This window comes from Ammodytes marinus (genome assembly GCF_949987685.1).
Source record: "Ammodytes marinus genome assembly, chromosome: 1".
Lineage (NCBI taxonomy): Eukaryota > Metazoa > Chordata > Actinopteri > Uranoscopiformes > Ammodytidae > Ammodytes > Ammodytes marinus.
This window is the reverse complement of record NC_137230.1, coordinates 14778809-14796541: the sequence shown is the minus strand read 5'-3', so window position 1 is coordinate 14796541 and position 17733 is coordinate 14778809. Positions and strand designations below refer to the sequence as shown.

The window sequence follows — 17733 nt, the reverse complement described above, 5'->3', positions numbered from 1 at the left end:
TTGAAACGTACTGCCACTGCGATCCTCCCCAGCACGTGCTCTGGAATTATTTTGTACACGTCCAGAGAACCACCTGCAAAGGAGAAAATGATTACTTCAGGCAGTGACAGAATAGGAAGAGACATTTTGTAAAATGTCTAAAGTAATCTCCTCATCACCTTTTTTGCACAACAAAATGCCAAATCCATTATACAAGTTGTGACAAAATGATATTCAATATATGTACAGTTTGATATAATTCCACTTGTCAAGACTTTGTATTGCATTTGTATGGCATGTGTAACATAAATAAAGCAAGAAACAAGAAACAAGATTACCAAGTCGATGTTTCCTTATACATTGAGTCTCAGAATACTTAGCTTCATGTTTGCAATAACCATGTAAAACTCAAAATGAGTGATCAAAAAAAGTTTCATAAAGTAAGGAGTGCTGACAGGCTGGCGAATGTGTGAGACAGGGGAATCACTGCATTAACACACACTTGGACAAACACAAACACACCTAAAAACACAGACGGTCCCCCATCTCACACCAATCTAAGGACACTCATACAAACGCACCTACAAATGCACTCAAGTCAAAATTCATCACACCCTTGTAGCTTTTAGCGCACAGGCATGCTGAGCAGCTCAAAGCGATCAGAAGTTCTCTTGATCTGCAGGAGTGTAAATGGATAACAGAGTAGAGACCAGGGCCGGCGGTAGCCAGGGGCCAGGGTGGGCCGTGCCCACCCAAATGTGGGCTGTGCCCACCCAATCCCCCCCCCCAAAAAAAGAAATTATTTTTTTTTTTTTTTAGGTGGAAGTCCAGACCCACTATCGGACGGACCTGTTCATTAGCTGTCCAAGAAAATGTCAAATAAGATTCAGACAATTAATTAATACTAAAGAATATACCATTACCATGCATTGCTTCTAATTGTATTATTGGGTGGGCAGGACAGCCTGCCTCCAAGTTACCCACCCGCTTATAGTGGTCACTGGTCAGCAGCGCCGGCCCAAGGCATCAGCTAAATGAGCGGTTGCTTAAGGTCCCGACTGCCAGGGGGGCCCCCCCAATTTTTTTTTTTTTTTAGTTTTTTTTTTAGTTTGTGTGTTTGATATCAACATCATATTATGTAAATGTAAATTATCATACAATTAAAGGAATACAATGTTTTGGTAGATAGTTGATAGCTTAATAATTGAATCAGTTCATCTGGGAGGTAATCCGAGGTTAACTGATCACGTCACGTTCAAGTCCATGGCATGCACAGTGTGTATTGAGTTTATTTAAAAATATTTGAAAATGGGGCTGCCCTCAGTTGCCCATGCACTGTGTATACTGTAGTCTATTTCAGCCTTGTCTGTGGAAAAAAAGATAACTGGACAACAGAGTTATTCTGCTTCGTTCCTCTCACTGCATTTAAATTAATTCATTATATTACAGAAAAATATGTACCGTAAAAGAAAAAGAGCACCAAGCCCATCCCAGAGGACACTGCATAATATTTTATTTCAAATGTATATTTCTATGGAAAATCCATGTGTCTTTCTTCAATAGCTTCTAATTCATCCGACCCAGTGTCTCCAAATTATTTGTTCACACAAAATTCTTCAGATTTAGCCTCTTAATCTTCCTCTCAAAGTGCACCAGATTCATGCATTTCACTTTAAAAAGGTAAAAAAATCTCCCAGGGGGGCATACCCCCGGACCCCCCCAGCAGGGTCGTGACCTCGGCTGGCTACTATTTTCACCCAGCTGGACATCAGAGGCAATACTGGAAAGTAGTGTGTATAGTATATAGCTCTGGACTACCACCATCCAGGTTGCCCAGTCCCAAAGCTTTCTCTGCAATCAGCTCAGACTGCTTGCAGTTAATACTGCGATTAAGAAAAATAGATACATTATGTTGTATATAATGTATATTATATGTTATTCATAAACATTTTGGAAAAAAAACATGCAAGAATCAAATCTCCCACACAGCAACACTCAAAGTGTATTTGCATAGTGTGTTCTACACAATGCACAGTAAATGTGCCAAAAAGCAGACACAGAGATCTTACAAGGGCAAAAAAATTCGGCTCGCGCCTAGCGCGCGCTCGCATCTTCGGTCTCCCTGAAAAGTGTGCCCACCTAAAATTTCTACAGGCCCACCCAAGCCTGACTTTCTAGAACCGGGCCTGGTAGAGACAGAGGACACTTCCCTGAAGCTTGGCCTACACAGCTGTGGCTACTTAAGTAAAAAAAACTTACAATCTACTGGCTTTAGCCACAGAGAAACTCACCGTCCATAAATTCTGTGCATATGGATATCCTGTTCTCTACAAAAAAGGCACTGAAGAACGTGATGATGTAGGGCGAATCACACTGCAATCAAGAAAAGAGACAATGTGATCTTTCAGGAACATGCCAAAATATCTATTTACAATATCCTTATTATGAATTTCAGAAAAAAGGCATATGCAACTTTAACTACAAAAGTGACAATGAATCTTACAAATTTGAGGTATATAACTAACACTTATAGTTTAATTATTACGAGTGCTCAAAAGCATCACTCTAGGGCTGTGCTAAAACATTGATGTGGCAATATATGGTAATCATTTTTTTGTGATATCCGTAAAGTAACCACATCGATATTTTGAAAAACAAAAATTTCAGTTTTTAAAAGGGTTTGAAGTGAACTACAACCTCCGCTCCATTAGACGTTGCACTACGGCTAGTTACCTCAAATTGCGGGGTTTTGAATTTGAATTAAAGTTTTGAATTAAATAGTTTTGACTGAAAACAATTTTAATTGAATGTGTTTATTCAGCTGAATTATCAATATATTGTGATGTGATGTGTTATGGCCACCCAGATCGTACACATCAACTTGTATTTCAGCTTCGTTTTTACATTTTCAGTAAATTATGTGGAATATGCATCGTATCGCAGTGTATCGTGACCCATGTATCGTGATGGGTATCGTATCTTGATTTCCTTGCCAACACTAGGGATGCATGAAGCAACTCATTTCCCAAACTTTTAAACAAAGGTTTGTGAAGCGCATTATAACACGGCTTAAAAATCTTTTCTTTTTTTAAATCAGCTGACGAACGAGACTCCTCTTTCTGGGGCGGTCAAGAAAACAGTTTTGCTTTGATTTGTGCAATATCACCACTGTATCCCTCTCCTCCTTTAACTCACCTATAAACACACTTGTGCATTCTCAGCACATTCTTTACAGTCTACGTTTCTTACACATTTAATGCTCATGTGAACGTGCCATTTTTCCACGTGCTAGGCAATAAATTACTAATCGACAAGTATTTCTGGTGCATAGGAAAAGGGCTAGCTGAGCAAAATGGGGCCATGGAGAATCACATCAATATACTAAGGTCAGGTTAGCTGATGTTCCCTCGGTTTCATGATGAGCACGTTTTTTTTCATGTTCAATGGAAAGAACACACCTCCAATACAGTACAGACAGTGATCAGTAAACTGGCACACCCAGTCCATGTGTATGTTGCATGCGTGTCCATGTGTGTGTACATACCACTAATCCCTGGCTTACAATGTAAGACCAGAGGGGATAGATGACACTTCATTAGTTAGACTCGTGGTTTATTAACAATGTTGATCTGGTCAGACAGTAACATGCAGTGAAGAGAAATTGTTTCGGCAAAGAGGAACAAATTAAATCTGTCAAAAACTAACCTTGTAGAGAATCTCTAACTCTGACATGATCTGCTTCTGTAATTCCACCGTGATATCCAGGGGAATGACCTTTAATCAAACATGGGGGAACAAAGGTACAGCCTTAAATAAACACACCATTAAAAAGATAAGTTAATGTTCTTGTCAAAATAAACACATTAAATTCAAATTCAATTATAATGGGTAGTAATAGTAATAGATTGAGGGTCACTTATTAAACAGTTAGTATTATCACCAATATGGAAGGCGTTCTCACCTTGACAGCTAAAACCCGCTTGCCAAGAAGATGGTACGCTCTAGAGGGGAAAAAACAGGAGGCAATATTGAAAAAAAAACTCTATAAAGCGATTTATTTGTATGATAACCTGAGTTGTTGTATTTTTAAATTAAAACAGTGGGATTTTTTGACCTCTGTCCTCTAAAAGGTCAGATGTCACAACCCAATACCAGATCCAGGCAGTCCTAGCGGAAGTTGTTCCAGACAGAGTTTTGAGTAGAGCTGCAACGATTAATGGACAAATCGATTATCAAAATAATCGCCAACTATTTTGATAATCGATTAATCGTTTTGAGTAATTTTTTAATAAAAAAATTCCAAATTCTCTGATTTCAGCTTCTCAAATTTGAATATTTTCTGGTTTCTTTAATCCTATGACGACAGTAAACTGAAATATTTGCGTGTTTTGGACATAACAATACATTTGAGGACGTCAACATGGGCTTTGGAAAATTTATAAATTTTTCACCATTTTCTGACATTTTACGTACCAAAACACTAATCGATTAATCGAGAAAATAATCGACAGATTAATCGATTATCAAAATAATCGTTAGTTGCAGCACTAGTTTTGAGTTCCAAGTAAAGCAGCAGCCACAGACCGGCCCCGTAATGATTTAATTATCAAACTCCTTAATGCCAAACATCGGCTTTAGTTACAGCCCTTGAAGGTTAGTTTACGGCACCGGTGAACAATAGCTCAGGACCTCTCAACATACAATCCTCAAGGACGAATACTGTCCGGCAGCTGCCAGGTGATGGGGATTAACTGAGCTGTGTGTACGTCACACAGCCCAGTTAGCTTGTGAGCAGGCTTACTGAACGTGATATCTGGCTACTCACCTGTCCGTGAGTCTTCGAGAGAGAATGTGTATGGTGCAAGGTGTGATTAGTCTTAGATCAGAGTATCGCATTGCTCTTCGGCCAGACACCTAAAAAGTGGCCCAGGCCTTTAATTAATGACATCCATTAGTGCCATGTCAGGTACTCACAGTTAGAACTAACACTGCTCTCTGACTGTAGCTATGCCATTCTGTTGTTTATACATCTTTGATAGTCTGATAGTCTCATCACTGCTGAAGTAACTATGACCAAAATATTAGACATAAACGATCAACAGAACTATGATATGGCAAAAGACACATTTTATTTATTAGAACGAAAAACCAACCGCAAGTCCTCTTGTGACTCAGGAGGACAGTGTTATTTATTTTTGCTGATCTCCTATTATACTACTTTTCTGGTCTTAATTTCTCATTAATGACTCCTATGGAGCAACCTGACACGAATCACAGCACAAAAAACCATGTAGATTTTCGGGAAACTCTTCCTCTCATCTGGGCGCGCTCAGCAGTCTCTGTCCACACTCGGCTTTGTGCTTCTCCGCCCCCTCGCCCCCCTCCTGCAAACCCCACTCCGTTGTGATTGGTTACCTTCCTTCCGGAACACTTTCAGCAGCGCAAGGGCAGATTTGAGCAGGAAAGTGGGGGAATGGCCGGAGCGCGCCTGAGCACGTTGCAGCATTACCATACATGGAAAAATCCGGATCTGTGACATTACGAATGCAGGAAATTTGAACAAGTGAATTCTCGACCGGCTGCCCTAGTGTTTAGCGCTCTGCACAGCCACCCCAGACGGTCAGCAGGGAATACGTCTAAATGCATGTAAGTCATTATTTGATACTTTAGTATGGTTAAATATGACTATAAATCATTATAACAACGTTTATAGGTCATAAAAGTAGAAAAAATATAATAGGTCCTCTTAAAGCATAATTTCTGGAATAGATATCTTCGCACAAAAGGCTGAAGGCCTTGTTTCCCTTTTGATGTCTCCCTTTTCCATTAAGCTACAATCAATATCACTTAAGCATGACTGCTGCCTTCTTAATTAGGATGAAGATGTTAATTGAAGCAAGATCGCAGGGGTAGACATATCAAATACTGACTGGGCATGTTGTACGTGTGTGAGGCAGCCTGAAAAAATATTAAACCTTAAGTCTTCGCCAAGCTGAACAACTTCTGGTCCACCATGAGAAATGTAGACAAGACATGCTGAAAGAAATACCCAGCCCTACTACACAACACAGCTTTTTATACATGAGATATTATGTGCACAACTTTCATCTGAGTGTCTGCGTGTGTAAATGTGTTTGTGTACCTACCTTTAAATAGCAAAAAAAGAAATTTTGACTGTAAAAAGTAAACTGTCAACCAACTGTATATTTAAGTTAGTTGTACAAGAGTTAGGACTTCCCAAAGTTTTAACAAATATGATTTAAGGGCATGTTTTTAAGGCTGGAGATATGGTGTGACTACTGCTTGGTTAAAGCTTTAGAATCAGACTGTCCTTGACCACCTCAGGGCCAAGCATCCCAGTATGAGATACAGTGACAGGCTTGTGACAGGCGGGAGACATGGGGACAAGGTTATGTAGCCACCCCCGCCACTTCCCCCTGATCTGACCCCAGTAAACGTGCCCCATTGCCTGGATCTTATTTACACTCTAGCTCGCTCTGTAATAAAAGCTCCATCATGCAGTATTCATAGGGCCTCTCTCTATGTCTGTGAATTTGGGCCTGTGGGTTAGAGAGACTGGCCTTCTGGATCAGGGCTAACGCGGTACTTTTACACTGCCACATGGATGGCGGGCTGTCTTTCTCTCGCCCTGACTATCTCACCTGATACGTCTGTAATGGGTTTCCAAACTGACACAGACGTGAATGTACATAATATATCAAGCACATCAGAAGCCACAAGGCTGAAGAACAACAACATTAAAAGGTTTTGTTTTCTAAGTATCCTGCCATTCTTAAAAAGTGAAAGTCAACGTTACTTAATTTAATAAATGGATATAACAGCTTTTTAAGAGCAGGCCTCTTGTGGCTTAGAAATGCAACAACACAACTTGTATTGTTTTGCTGCAAAATGTCCTTACACCCACACTACCAATATTAAGGTTCAAATGTGTATTTGTTAGTGTCTAAAATTGTAATGGTGTATTGTGTGAAGAAAACCTTTTTTACGCTGCCATTGCTGCATCACCTCTCTTTTCACCTTTCAGAAAAGTAAAGTAACAATTGCAACCATTTAGATTTCTGTGTTAATATTGGAATATATTGGCAAGGACAGCAAAAGCAGCAAAAACTTTACATTTTGCTACACCCAAAGACAATACATGTGTATGTTTTATTCATCTGTGTTGTAGGTCAACACCATGACCCATTTATGACTAATAATGTGGAACATCATTTTGTAATATAACCTTCACTTAATCATTTCATATCTTAATCATTTCATAATGATCTAGCTTGAGGCTCTTAATCACTAACCGTTGGCTTTTGAAGATTTTATCAGTGAATTTATTTTCTTGTTTTCACCAAGGCTTCAGATTACGCTATTCTGGCTATAATGATTAGATAAATTAGATTAATTGTCTTGAGAAATACTCAAAAAGTCAGTTCAATTAACAAGAGACATTCAAATGATTTCAATAAAACCACAGTTTGTCCTCCACACATTCAACACCAAAGGCTAAATCCAGGCCTAAAGTTCTTTATAAGACATTTTTTTGCCCTTCGTGGTGGCTCGATGGTGTTTTGTCCTCCCAACGGAGCCTTGGAGGCAGCGCTGCCTGGTGCTGCCTGGAAGGCACTAACTCTAACCCTAACTGTTGTTCTCCCAATTCTGCCTTCCAGGCAGCTGCCTTGGAGGCATCGTTGGGAGGACAAAACACCAACCACCTTTGTGGTGTGTCGAAAAAATGTGCTAAGTATATAGTATAAAGGATTATTTCCAAAACAAAGACTTTTTAACAATTCCAAACAACTACAGAACATTTATAAAGGCCATGGACATATACAGAAAACAGGATTAAAATATGGCGGCCATTAATTCCAATGAAAACTGCTCATTGGCGCTGAAAAACATACAGGATCAGAATTTCTAACGCATAATGGGTGCCTAACACGTCCATAGCCCATGACGTTCCGGATGTAGAAATATTCTCGTTCTCTGGCATTGTAAACTAGAAGTCGTAGGCCCCACCCCTCCTCGGGCTAACTGCTAAAACGGAAAATAAAACGGCTATTAAACGCTTGTGGTGGCGTTTTGAAAAGAGAAAACTTCCATTGTATTAGTACATGGTCTAAAGTAGGGGTGTGAACGTTTACAAAAATGCCTAACCGTGTACACGACGAATTTTTTTTCGTGTACACGGTTAACCGTGACGTCATTGTCCTCGTGCCCCCGCCGTCTTGTAGGCGCGCGCGTGCACACACACATACGCGTTCGTTCGCCTGTAAACACACAATTGACATGAACTACGCTCGTTTACACACCTCTTATAATAGGTCCATGGTACAGACACACACACACACACACGTTCGCCGTCATAATCGCGCTTCATTCATTTCCTGATTAATATAGCCTATCGCTTTCTACATGTCCACGTTAAATGCATGTTGAACAGGTGTTATAAAGTTCGGGCTACTTACGAGCGTAGTTCACGTCAACCGGGTAACTTTAATCTTTAGGTTATCTTTCATCACTCTTCCGTGGCCGTGAGTCGAGCACCGGCACGGCGACTCCCCGTGTGTGTGTGTGTGCGCCGATACACACACTCACTCACACACACTCGCCGAGGGACAGACAGATTCTCGGCAGACTAGCTTTTATCCTCCCCAATTAGTTTATTAGTGATGTAAAATCAATAAACGCGTGTCTCCAGAACATATTTAAAAACTTTGAAATTTGAAGGAAAAAAAACGGTTTTCGTTTATTGATTTTTCCTAAACGGTTATGATTTACTAAACGGTTACACGTGTACACGTGCACACCCCTAGTCTAAAGATAAGTATAAGCCTTTGATTGATATCCAGATTTTTTTTGCGGAGACACATTCCTGTTTGACGCTTGTATTGGAGTGAACAGGGATATCTGCTTCCGGGCTCGTATGGAATTTACCACCCGTCCACACCCAGCCAAAACAATTTCAATACCAAGCTTGACCAGTGTTGGGAATAACGCCGTTTAAAATAACGGCGTTAGGTAACGCCGTTCTTTTTTCAGTAACGGGGTAATCTAACTAATTACTTTTTCCGTCGTTACAACGCCGTTATCGTTACTGAACGTTAAATGCGGTGCGTTACTATGAATTGATTGAATAAACTGTGTAATCCGAACGCACCCCTGGCTCCATACTACACAAACTGCTAGTGAGGAGACCGGTGTGTTTTATTCAGTGTGGATGACATTATAACTGTCAGTTAGCGCCGTCACGTCAGTCAGCCGGAGCGCCTGTTAAGTGAAGTTTCTTTTTCTTTCTCTCTCTGTTGTGTGAGCTTGCACGTTGCCGCACTAACCACCTATCAATCCACGGTTGAAACGTGCTCTCCCTGAGTTTGTTTGCATCGCCCTTGTGAGTAAGTGCATGGAGTTTCCCGATCTCTATAAATTGTAATTTATGCACGTTATTAAACGGCCGCGATTCGCCGGTTGCATCAGCTGTTTAGCGTGTCATCACGAGCCGAATATTGCTATTGTTCTTTTCCTGGGATCTGTATGCTGCTGTGCATGTTAAAGAAGGAAATAAACAGGATAAATCCTCTCCTCCTCTCATCGTCTCATGCTTCATAGTCTGACGTTTTTGGCTGTTTTAGCCGACACCCCTGAAGTGAATCCAGTGATATTAGCAGATCAGCACGGTACATCCAGCAGTTTCCTCTACCACTTTTGTTGAGAACAAAATAGGCCTACTTGAAGTGCAGGATAGGCCTAAACCTCTTGCTGTCTGTTGATGTGCAATAAATATTGAAGGTTATGTAGCCTACAAGTAGGCCTACCTGTCTGTTCTACTCATTTCAACTGACTTGTGAAAACTGCTCAGAAAAATCCAAATTGACAATTTTTTTTTTTTTTTTTTTACACTAGGCTAAAGCAAATAGTTACTTTCCCTGGTAACTAATTACTTCTATTGTAAAGTAATTCAGTTACTAACTCAGTTACTTTTTGGAACAAGTAGTGAGTAACTATAACTAATTACTTTTTCAAAGTAACGTTCCCAACACTGAGCTTGACCACTGAGCACTGCTAGATTACGGAAGAAGGCACTGCTCCTGGGGGCCTGATCAAGGCATACAAACAGCCAGCCTTATCTTCATCTCTAGCACCATCAGTGCTCAAACACATATTTTCTCTGCTCAAACAGCACAGTTTATCAACCAAAACTAAATCAAATGTGAAAACCGGTTGGCATTTGAGTTCACACAAGATACACTTGAGAGGCCCTGTAAAGGCTGCAGTAAACTGAAATCCATCGACCTGCTCTAGATACAATCTGAATATATCTGGATAATAAAGGATACTAGGTTACCACCAATTAACCAGAGAGGTTTGGGCCTTCAATATACATTCTAATCAATGAGGTGAAGAAACAAAAATCAATGGAGTAAATGGGATGACAGACTAAAGGAACAGCTGTGGGTGTCTAAGTAGATGTCACCACAGTCACAGCCAAGCAAATGTGCTTGTTTTAATTGCACTGCTTGATCCATGAGTCTTGAAAATAGCCTGTGTGTCCTTGTTATTGTATTTATAAGCCATAGAGTCAGTTAGATTGGTGGACAAGATGGACCTCTGAGAGTGTGTAATAAAAAACAAAGGCTGACATTGATGGATGGCTAGGTCAGTATGTGGCTATGGAGAGCTGAGGTGTTGGTAACATCCAATTGAGTCTAAATGGCTCTGGGTCATAAATGGGCTAAGAGGTTAAAAGGCAGGGGGCCTTTGGTAGAGCTTTTTACACGTTATAAGCCTAATATAAGCTGGACCAAAGGGTAGAGGCTAAAGACAACATACAATTGGTTTCTGAACAAGGAACAAACATGTCCAGTCCTTACTGTGTGTTTTTTTTAATGTCTCACTTCCTGTTTAATACAGACATAATTTGTAAATTGCCACTAACGGCCAATATGGCGAATTGACAATTTTTCAATGTTTACAAAAAAAGTGTTGGATGATCAGTAAAATAATGCTGGAAAAGTATGGAAAAAATTTGCCCATGATATTAAAAATGTGCACCAAAATATTTTTTTTTACTGGTTTATTGTATCAGTGCTGTAATGCTTGAAGTTGGGGGAGGGCGTTGCCAAGCAACGTATACACAATTTCACGGGAGCGAACTAGACTGCAGTGTTTACTCCTAAATGAATGAGCGGTAGCCTACTAAAACAAAGTTTACTTTGCCTCGACGTCATCAGATGACCATTATTCATCTGAAATAGTCATTATTTACAACAACATAACACATTACCTCATTGTGATCCATACTAACTGCCGTCTCTCGTTCATTCGCTTTCTGTGAGGACACGTAATCTTTCAGCTCCGTGAGAGAGAGTAGTTAGGTGACACTGCATCAACTCATTGCAATCAGGTGTGTGTAGCACTGACTGGCATTAGTTGATGCTGTGTCACTAACCACTCTCACGGAGCCGAAAAGAGTCCGGTGCCCTCACACATTCAACACACGGACATGCACTATATTGCTTCCTGATCAGTTGAATCTCGCACGCCCGGCACGAGCTAGAAAACAGCTTCACGACAGCTGGAGTCGTAAAAATACTACCGCTTTTGTTCAAAGGGGCCGCCAACGGACAATGTTACTCGTGGTGGCTTTAAGTGAGTACAATGTAAAATAATCAAGGGCCAATTCTGCAAAATACATAATGCATTACCAAAACGGTGATAATCAAAGGATTTTCTACACGGCTGACAAATACTTATGTTAACATTGTTAGTAAGAAAGATATTTCAACATGTTGGAGACAATTAGACTGAGCCCTTTTTTGTCTCTGTACTGAACTAAACACAAAGCCTGGGGCTGATTTGGGCAGTAGACTACGGTGAACCTTCCAACCCGACCTATTCACTTGTTTTTATATCTAAAATATTGAAATTTTATTTGGTATGAAATATTTGTAAAGATAAGACTAGAATAGGACTTTATACATATTGTAAGAAGATTACAATTGTTCAAATGAAAAATATGGCCAAACTGAAAGGTGACACCTAGGGAAGAGTGGAAATAAATGTTTAGACCTGTTACTGACTGTGACAAAATAATTAAAATTAAAAAAACGGGGAAGCAATTAACAGTTACTGATGAAAAATTCTGTCACCTGGTGTCAAGGCCACCAATACAATTAACAACCATTTTGTTTCAAACTCCAGTCTAGTTATAAAGACAGCAAGGCCTAGAATACAAGCTTAAACTGTGACCTTTTCTGTTTAATTTATAAAAAGATAAAGAGATCATATTCATTATTTTTTTAAGGCTAAATGTGATAATTACGTTTTTCTTTAAGTATCTTATTAGCAGTAGTGAATTAGTTATGATTTGTTTTCAATCATAAACATCATCATCGATCATTTATATTATCCCTGCAAACATAACTTCAGCACCAAAGCGTTTAGATTTTTTGCTGGGCTAAATTAACTAAGAAGTTGTTGGGCTTGCAACAATACATAATGATATATTGCAATATTGGCCTCCCTACAGTGCTGTGTAACCATTTCCCATACCAAAATTCATCCGCAATTTTATTTTCCTAAAACTACGAGAGATTGTGTCTTAATGAAACTATCTCAAAGTCATAAAACGGTAAAATGTGGTTGGAAAGAAAGGGATAAAAATAAAAAAGAGTGTCTTGATAGGAAATTGACTGGGTTTTCTGGGGACTGTGTGAGGCAGACCACTCTGTCAAGTCAAGGTTAGTCTGAGCAGTGATCAATACTTCAATCTCAATAAAACAGCTCAATAGCCAAAGATTGATGGGAAAGAGGAAGCACAAGGTGGGGAAAAGAAGGATAGGAAGAGCAGCACAAATGCCAGCCTTGTCATAACGTTAGCAGTGTGTTTGGGGGGGGGGGGTAATACATTTGTCTAGAAGTGAGGATGGAGCTCTTTTATCATGGCAGGTAATGCGCTGTACGATAGACAGATTAAGTCAATTGCTGTCATACCTTACAGCCCCAAATCAATATCATAAATGTTTGCAACCTTCACACCAGAATAAATAAATGCAGGTACAGTCACAAAACAAGCCTGATAGATGTCACACTGAACACTAAGAGATAAATGGACAGATGAAAGAACAGAGGAGGGGTAGTGAACAATGGAGTAATACCCTTCACAGAATCCTATCGAGTGATGTCTTCATAATGAAAAATTTGAAGAAAAAAAACTATGAAAAGTCAAAAATCGAATCACACATCGGTCTAGAAATGGCCACTCATTGAGACATTCTACCTTAATATTTGCACTTCATAGAAGCTGCAACAAATCACTGAATACATCATTCAGACTATCTCACTTGCTTCAGCAGCAGGTATCGCTTCAGTGTCACTATCCGTTATTGTGCTGCGGCCTTGTAATGTCGGTGCCTCAATGTGAAAGAGCCAGAAAACACTTACTTGTAAACCGTGCCTCCGTTTCCATGGCCAAGCTGCTCTTGATAGTTGATATCTTGGGCATTTATCTGCAACACGACAAACACACAAACACACCCGGTCTAGCAATATTGATACTTGCATGTTATAATAATAACATAAGAAAACATGCAACCAGTGGATAATGTGAGTAACTATACAGGTGAGAGTGGAAGAGCAGTATAGAGACTGGGGGAGGGCTACATCGTCACTTGAGGCTATAAACATGACAAGCATTCAGGTCACTCGAAGTTCAGCAACGTAAGAAGAGCAAGCAGAGGGACAGCAGGAGGAGAAGGGGAGATCAATACAACATTTGCTGTCCAATTTATAAAGGAACATGTGCTTGGGTGAGTGGGGGAGTGACTGATGTTGAGTTTAATGACGATTTGTTTGCTGTTTATTTTCCACTCTATTTGGACAAAAAAGGTAATATAATGCCGCTCAATCTAACATGGCAGCTCTGAGCAAAAACTGTCCTCCTCTCATGCATTTTTAAATTTTTTGTCAAAAATATTCCTATAGAAGAAAATCCCTCAAGGTGGAATAATGCAAAGAACTGCCCGTATGATAATATTGAGCGGATGATTTTCAAAATAAAAACAAAGGAATGTATCGATAACCCACTTCAGCAGTTATAAAATTACACACTTTACTTGTGTAACAGAATGTGAGGACTAAACAAGATCATTATCCTTATGGATGTGCGGAACAACTCATTAGAGATTGTTGGATTGTTTTCATCTCTTCTGTTATTATATGTCACATGTATAATAACCTAATATATTTGTTCCACTTTTTAAATACATACTATACAAGACATTTTTCATTTTGTCAAAAAAATATTTTCATTCACATATAGGGGAGAACGGGGTAATGTGAGACACTTTTTACATTTGCTCCACTTACTTTTCCCACTCTGAAACTACCATAACAACACATGTTGTAACAGTTAGAATACTAACAGCAAGATTGAAAACCAAATATTCCAAAACTAATGTCGGACTAGTAACAGAATCATGGGGTTTGGTCAATTAAGAAAAACATGTTTTCTAAACGCTTGAAAGGAACTCTGATCAAATACACCATATAATTAATATTCAATAATTAACATTCAAATGACAGATAGAACCAGTTAGATTAAAACACTGTCTGGGGGTCAGAACACAGGACCCTTAGAGCCAGCTAGTGTCTGGGGGTCAGAGCAAATAACAATCAGAACCAGCTAGAACAGCCTGGGACTCAGAACACAGGACTAGACCCAGCTGTCATTTTCCATCTTTTGAGTCTTTGATTAATATTTTTCTGCATTTGTTTTATTGGGATCATTCATTGAATAAAGACATATTACTTAGAGTCTATTGATGTTAAAGGTCACTCTCCTGTCCCCCACATACATACGTGCCAAACCATGCCCTTGCTGACACCCCTTCAACCATTAATAGGGCCCTATGAAATCCGTTTTATTTTTTTCCAAATTCCGTTTTATTTTTTCACAAATTCCGTTTTTTCCGTTTTAATCTCATGACTTCCGTTTTTTTACAATTAACACTCATTTCGTCATCAGAACGAGTGTCTAATTATTGCAAACAAATAATATTCTAACCATTTAATCAGATATAAGGCTAAATTTAAAATACATCACAACATTGCACCGTTTTTTGTGCTTAAAAAAACGAAAAAACTAATTTGTTGGGTATAGGCTATAACAGAAAATAAAGCCATTCATCTTGTGCTTCAAGTGAAACATTAAATATTATTTTTACATAAATAATAAAGTCCTTATAAACTTTTCAAGAAGCTGGATTAGAGTGAATATTGGACAGGCTTTATAGGTCCATGGCTTTTACCTGTGGGACAGCGCTTCACCTAATAGCTGGCTGCAACACCAACCTACAGTCTATTGTGCGACTGAGAGCTAGTTATCATTAGCATCAGCGTTAGCCGACATCACGGCAACAGCTGAATAATGTAACACATTACACAAGTTACACTACATGAAAACAACGGGCTGTAGACGCTAGAGTTAAAATTGCGTGTAGGAAACATTGTTGAGACTGGAATTTTGTACCACAGCGGCCGTTCCATAATACAACACTCCCTTTAGCAATGGCTGAATATAAGACCTCCCTGTGCTGTGTATCTGCGGGAGCGAGTGGCATTAATAACTTAAAAACAGTAAACGTTTAACATGATTACGTGCTTTTAGATGCTTTAAATCATATGCCGAATTTATAAACAGACCATATTATTAACAATAAAGCAAGTTATGTACATGTCAGAGTTACGTACATGGATACATTCATAAGTAAACATTGAATAGACAGATTTGTGAAAGGGGTTTGGCGCTGTGTGTTACATTAGCGATCCTGCAGCCAGGCTCTACTTTTCACAGCAGTAGTTTGGTCTTTAGATGTCGCCAAACCAAAAGTCCTCCCTAGTTCTGCTTTAATTTCAACCGTGTTGTTTCCCTTTGCCTTGGAAATTGAATTTCACCAAAATAATGGCGAATTCCGTGTTAAACAGTAGATTCCGTTTTAATTGCCCGATTCCGTGATTCCGTCCGCGTTTTCGTTATCGCGGAAATCATAGGGCCCTACATTAACCCCCACCTCCAGCCAACATTGTCTTTTATCTTATTGAAACTAGTCTCTTTGCTACCTCAAATATAATGGATTCATTAAAAGAGGGCACAGACACTGTCTCACTTTACCCCACTATCACACTTTGAGAAAAAACTACCTCTAACAGCAAATCAGGCAAATCTTCAGGTATCATCATCACATGGTTTCATATGTTGGTAGTTCATCAACATGTATGATATAAGTTTTTATACCTGAATCAATTTGCTTTGGCACAACAATCGATTAAGTTGACGGCAAGAAAATTTACTTTTACATTTAAAAAAGACATTTTTGTGGAAAAAACATGCTTACAACATCACCATGAGGTCCTCTCTTACATGACCAAGGGGAAATGAGAGGGGCTTGAAAACATATATCTCACATGACCAAAAATGTGTTCCATTGCCTAGATACAGGGGGTGTCTCACATTACCCGATGGCTCACATTCCCCCGTTCTCCCCTACATATTGACCGCTATGATACAAAACCTAATGCTAATAAACTGAAAATATTTTATATATCTATAACATTTATTACGATAAAAGTGCTGATATAACAGCAGACGTACAAATGAAAAATGTCCAACGATTCCCTTTTTTATGCTTTCATAGAATGTTGTCTATGCATCCTAAATTGCCCTGATTTAAAATGTCCAATGAATAATTCTGTAATTGATCATTATCCCCTGCCCATGCTGCACTGGAGCACCTTTTCACCACCCCCCTCTCCCCAAATCACCTTAATTGATTTAAGAACATGTGAGAAGGACATCAGTGTAGGGATGGAGGACAAGGGAGAGAACAACTCTATTAGCCCTGTGTGTTACTGCAAAAACCTGAGAGGCTGCTGGCTTAAGTGTTGACATGTAAGCCGCTGTGTGTGTGTGTGTGTGTGTGTGTGTGTGTGTGTGTGTGTGTGTGTGTGTGTGTGTGTGTGTGTGTGTGTGTGTGTGTGTGTGTGTGTGTGTGTGTGTGTGTGTGTGTGTGTGTGTGTGTGTGCGTGCTTGTGTGCATGTGCGTGTTTGTGTGTGAGTGTGTGTGTGTGTGTTTCTGTGTGTGAGAGAAAGAGAAAGACAGACTGTTTTAAAGAGACAGGTGTGACTTAGGAGGGCTTGCTCCTAAGAACACGCAGACCCCCTTCTCCCAGTGCGGTACAGTAAAGAGACAATAACCAAATACACACTCAGTACAAAATGCCTACAATTTCGCATTACAGAAAACCAATAGAGGAGCCAACCACTAGTGAAAATGCACTCTAGTCGGTCAGTCAACTAGGTGTGAGATAATAACAGTGAGATAACAACGCTCAAATTCTACTTAAAAAAACAGGCTCACCTGCCCATTTGTCAGGATCCTCTTCAGCTCAGCGGATGACTTTTTTAAGCTGGGGGAAGGAACACAGCACAGATGCACAGACCTAAGTATTGTGAAAACATCTTTCTACTCATGTATCAACCATCCAACCAAAGTTTATTCCAGGTAGTGTTACATGCTCCTAATGCACCAACAAGCTCACCTGTTGTTAGCCATGGAGTCTGGGACAGCATGGGAACAGTCATTGGCTGGGTTAGGTCTTGTATTAACCTGAAGGTGTGCAAACAAATAAACACATGTCAAAGCACACACATACACACACGCACGGACATAAACACACAGAGAAGCA

General features: G+C 39.6%; 1 protein-coding gene across 2 annotated transcripts in view; it reads right to left on the bottom strand.

The window, feature by feature from the left end:
• map2k5 (mitogen-activated protein kinase kinase 5) overlaps positions 1-17733 on the bottom strand; it is a 59402-nt gene that overhangs the window by 32731 nt on the left and 8938 nt on the right. Inside the window, exons 6-12 of one of the 2 annotated variants that reach the window (XM_080054060.1) lie at positions 17587-17654; positions 17406-17487; positions 13432-13496; positions 3941-3980; positions 3685-3753; positions 2271-2352; positions 12-73 (exon numbers count right to left, since the gene is read on the bottom strand). In XM_080054060.1, coding sequence (XP_079910186.1) covers positions 12-73; positions 2271-2352; positions 3685-3753; positions 3941-3980; positions 13432-13496; positions 17406-17487; positions 17587-17654 — 468 coding nt within the window. The remainder of the gene's footprint in view (positions 1-11; positions 74-2270; positions 2353-3684; positions 3754-3940; positions 3981-13431; positions 13497-17405; positions 17488-17586; positions 17655-17733) is intronic. The other variant, XM_080054061.1, reaches the window with a different exon arrangement.